The sequence below is a fragment of the Atta colombica genome, unplaced genomic scaffold, assembly GCF_001594045.1.
Source record: "Atta colombica isolate Treedump-2 unplaced genomic scaffold, Acol1.0 scaffold150, whole genome shotgun sequence".
In the NCBI taxonomy this organism is placed as follows: Eukaryota; Metazoa; Arthropoda; class Insecta; order Hymenoptera; family Formicidae; genus Atta; species Atta colombica.
Window position 1 is genome coordinate 2,066,224 of NW_017259240.1, and position 4,755 is coordinate 2,070,978.

The window sequence follows — 4,755 nt, forward strand, 5'->3', positions numbered from 1 at the left end:
GTATTATAATTATTAGAAAAAATATATAATTATTATTTTAGAAAATATATAATTGTTTTATATCTAATTAAATAATGGGTACAAAAAATTCGATGCTTACAAAAATTATATTTCCAAAATTGTGTGATTATTTTTTAACAAACTGCATGCGTTCGTATAGCAATTATTTTTTAAAGTTAAATGATTATTTCTTTACTATGTTTTAATTTGTTTTACTTTAATTTATTTGTTACAGAATCATCGTAGCGACGTTACAGATTTAATTCCACTATTGCGTATCGATTGATGAGTGATGAATTAATATTTTTATTGAGGCAACGGATGTAATAATTTTATTAATATATAATACACGTATCTAAATGTAATTAATATCAATTTAATAAAAATTAACTGATAAATGTATAACATACATCCGTTGCCTTAAAATGGATAAATGATAGATTAGGATTAACTTAATTCTGAATTGTGAAATTTACTGTGCATACACTGTTAAATTTTAATATCACATTACACTCAGTTTAAGTTATCTTTAATCCTTTTTATAAGTCGCCACTGTTCAATATTTCGTTAATTTAACTATAATATAACTATAATATAACTATAATATAAAACAATAAATAATAAATTGAAAGGAGCTACAAGCAAACTGGATGTTTATTCTAGATATATATATTTCTGTGAGAATAAATAATAATTAAATAGAACATAGTCAGCACACCATCTATAAATTGTTGCTTAGGAGTGGTTTTCAAGGTTTGAGAGTGGAGCAACAAAATCGGATTCACCGGGAATCGCGAGCAACAAAATCAGAGAACCGTAATCAATCGAGATATTTTGAGAATTAACAATTTATAGGTGATATGCTAACTCCGGGGTGGCTAGGGGTGGTTTGCAAAGTTCGGGGGTGAAGCAACAAAATTGGATTCGTCGGGAATCGTGAGCAACAAAATCAGAGAACTATAATCAGTCGATATTTCGAGAATTAACAATTTATAGGTGTGCTGACTCGGGGTGACTAGGATTTTCGAGGGTTGGGAATAAAGCAATACCGGGAACTAATTAGTAACAAATTAGCAAAGAATATGCCATTTATTTTTTTATTTTTTTTTTTTTGAGTGGCTGTACTAACTTTATTCTTATGCTAGCACAGCCATTGTTTTTTTCGGAATTGACTGGAGCAAAATCGGGAATAGAGCAACAAAAAAGCATTAAATTTCTATGCAACTTTTATTCGATTGTGCTGAAGTGGCTGTGTCAGCTTAATAGAATGAATAGACGTTAGAATGGAATCTTTTGTCATATCACATATTTATATACATGCATTCAAATTTTTGTATACACGTGAAATCTTTTATTTATCGTTAAATTTGTTTAAAGCGCTTATCAATGTGAATATGTGCGAGTCTCTTATCAGTTATCACAGAAGAGTCTCTTATCAGTTGTCACGGTTAGACTTGAATAGTAATTATCCACGAAATCTATTGTGTATTTCTTGATGCAAATCTAATGTTAAACTGTTCACAGTTCGTAATTCGTTGTTCGCAAATTATGATTAACAATTTATCGTGGTAATTCGAAGATAATTTATTTCTTAACTATTTTTAGTTTATTTATTTTTAGTTTATTTCTATTTGTTAAAGATTTTTTGTAATCTTTGTTTCTAGGATGTTATGATTGTCAAAAAAAAAAATTTATTTAGATTTTATTTTGAAAAATTATGAAGTTAAAATGATAAATAATAAATTAAAAATTAAAGGTCAATTAGAAGTAAGGTGTCGACGAGTAATTAATGTCTTGCAAACTATCCCTAGGCATCCCGAGTCAGCACATCACTTATAAATTGTTAAATCTCGAAATATCTTGACTGAAATATCTTGATTACGGTTCTTTGATTTTGTTGCTCGCGATTCCCGATGAATCAGATTTTGTTGCTTTATCCTCGAACCTTAAAAATCACCTTCGAAAAACACCTCTAGACACCCTAGGAATGGTTTTCAAAGGTGGCGATGAAAAAACAATATCGGGAAGTAAGCAACTAATTTGTTAAACTAATTTTTTTGAATGGCTGTGCTAACTTTATTCTTATGCTAGCACAATCATTGGTTTTTCGGACTTTGATTGGAGCCAATCGGGAATAGAGGGAATAACAAATTAATAACAAAAAAGCACTAAATTTCACTGTGCAACTTTTATTCGATTGTGCTGAAGTGGCTATGTCAGCTTAATAGACGTTCCATTCTAATTTTGCAAACATTGCAAAATGTAAAACGATGTAATGTCACGAAATAATCATTTATAATACCATTTATGATTCGAGAACAGATTTAATATAATTAACTTAACAAACGAAACATAAAACATCTTTACTTATTTTCTAAATAAATGACAGAAAACTTACTACAATAATGATAGAAACTTACTACAATAATGTTATATATTATATAATAAATGTAATAGAAAATAGAAAGGAGGAGTAAAATGTTTTAATAACTTCGTAAATAATATTAAAAAATATAAGCTAAAACTATAACTATTATAATTTCAACAATTCACAAAGAAAAAATCGATTCTATCAATCGCCGTACACAACTGTGCTAGATATGCACGTGAGAACTCTATGGGAGCAAAGTGTACTGTTTGGCAATATACATTTCAAAATATGTGTCTAAAGATGTAACAAGAGAAAAGCAGCAAAAATTATGCAAAATTGAACTTCTCATATATTTAAACTTCTTGATATAAGTAGTAATCAAGACATGTGCCTCATCTGCATCCTCACGTCCAATACACTCAACATAACAATAAATTTTCGCAAATTTCAATCAGCAAATTTGAAATATCAAAATTAAATATTAAACTATTAAAATTTATTAAGCTTTCTTCTTAAAAGTTAATACAATAATAAAAATCAAAACAAGTTGATTACATACCAAATATAAACACAGTATACACTGAAAGAAAAGTGTGACTACTGCAACAAATTAAATTGTTGCAGCAGCCAATTTTTGATTGTATCAGCCAATTTTTATACGTATCAGTATAGGATTTCAATAGGCTATAAACCAACCAAAAATTGGCTACGACTAATTAAAAATGTTATGCCACATTCAGCCAATCTTTTCTTTTAGTGTGAAAAATATCAATAAAAAATGTAGTTCTTCTTCAGTCATATCAGAACACAACGAGCCTTCCCAGGAGAGCGATGTCTGAAGTGATATATATTAAAAAACAGAACACTGGTTTCAATAAGCAAGGCATTATAGAACATCTACCTAACACATACTCCCAGTCCTGAATCTCTTTTCCCTCTTGATTATTATTATTCTGCTATTGAAAATTATATTTGCATATAATTTCCAGCGTTCTGGCTCCAATAAGTCCTCTCATTTTTAAGATTTCAGAAAGATTTTTTACTTAATTTTTTTAAATTATAAATATTTATAAATGTAATATAAAATGTAATATGCTGTTAATTATTGCGCATCTTTTCGTGCATAAGCTATCAATAATTTGTGTATGTCTAATATTGATGCTTTCTTATCATCACCATTATTATCACCGTACAATTTATTTTTATAATTCTTGTAGTCACGTTGAAATTCAACTATAAATTCTTCTTTTTGTTTAAGCGGCATCGTGTCCAAAAAGCTACAAATGGACATAATCGAAGCTACCGAAAAATTAACATAAATGTATTAATACATTATTGTTAATAGACTGTAATAAATATTATTATAAAATATTGTAAAATAATAAATTAAAATAAATAAAATGTGTAAATAAAAAATTTACAAAAAATTATAACATGATCTTATAAGTATAAATTTTTTATACATTACTCAAGTAAACTAACATAGAAAAATATCCGCATCTATCTCGGAAAAATCTATCTCCCGAAGACTGCAATGTTGAATGCTAAAACCGACACTTTCAAGTAAATCTTTTAGATTTTCATTAGGTAGAACTGAATTATAAAACGGTGATATATATTTATTTGGATTCTGTGAAAAAATAATTAATATTTTAATTAAAAAATTGCGAATAAATACAAATAAATATTGACCAGTAAATATTGACCTGTAAATAAGGCGCAAAACGAGAATCTTTCGCAATATTCTTAAGCACTTCATATATCGTATCATGAGATGCTGGAAAGAGTACGAGGATAGTTCCACCAGATTGAAGCATGCAGTACATATTTTCAAATGCTTTTCTGTTATGTAACGAAGAGGAATATTATCAATTTATGAAATATTTATTATAATATTTTCGTGAAATTAATATTTTATTAACACATTAGAATCATAGAGCTACTATGTTTTTACTTATCTGACAGTTCTTCTTTTCCATTAATTTGGACTTTTTTTGTAACTTTTCATAAATAATCATAATTAATTATAATTTTACTTTCACAATAACAACTCTCTTTCGTAAGAAATAAAATTTACATTGAATAACAATTAAGTTAATTTAAATCCGTGGTTCTAGTGTTTTAATAAAATACTGGACTAAAATAAAACATTTTTATCTTCAAAAAAATACTCTTCGCGCGTTCTTTTATTTTATAATACAATCGAACCTAAAATAACTTATCAATACCGACCGACTTCTGTAAAAATAAACAAACATGTGCCTCGATTATCAAATGGGAACAACACTTTTACATACACACACACGCGCGCGCGCGCGCGCATACACATGTGTATGTGTATGTATATATGTATGTATATATGCTATATATGTATATATATATAT

At 27.8% G+C, this 4,755-nt stretch overlaps 2 protein-coding genes across 2 annotated transcripts in view; both read right to left on the bottom strand.

The window, feature by feature from the left end:
* LOC108685287 (probable multidrug resistance-associated protein lethal(2)03659) overlaps window positions 1–4,755 on the bottom strand; it is a 32,249-nt gene that overhangs the window by 18,540 nt on the left and 8,954 nt on the right. The gene's annotated exons all lie outside the window — the stretch shown is intronic.
* The window catches only part of LOC108685288 (juvenile hormone acid O-methyltransferase-like), a 2,400-nt gene continuing 1,118 nt past the window's right edge, over window positions 3,474–4,755 (bottom strand). The window contains exons 4-6 of the mRNA XM_018190004.1: window positions 4,078–4,213; window positions 3,854–4,001; window positions 3,474–3,670 (exon numbers count right to left, since the gene is read on the bottom strand). Of these exons, the coding sequence (XP_018045493.1) occupies window positions 3,474–3,670; window positions 3,854–4,001; window positions 4,078–4,213 (481 nt within the window). The remainder of the gene's footprint in view (window positions 3,671–3,853; window positions 4,002–4,077; window positions 4,214–4,755) is intronic.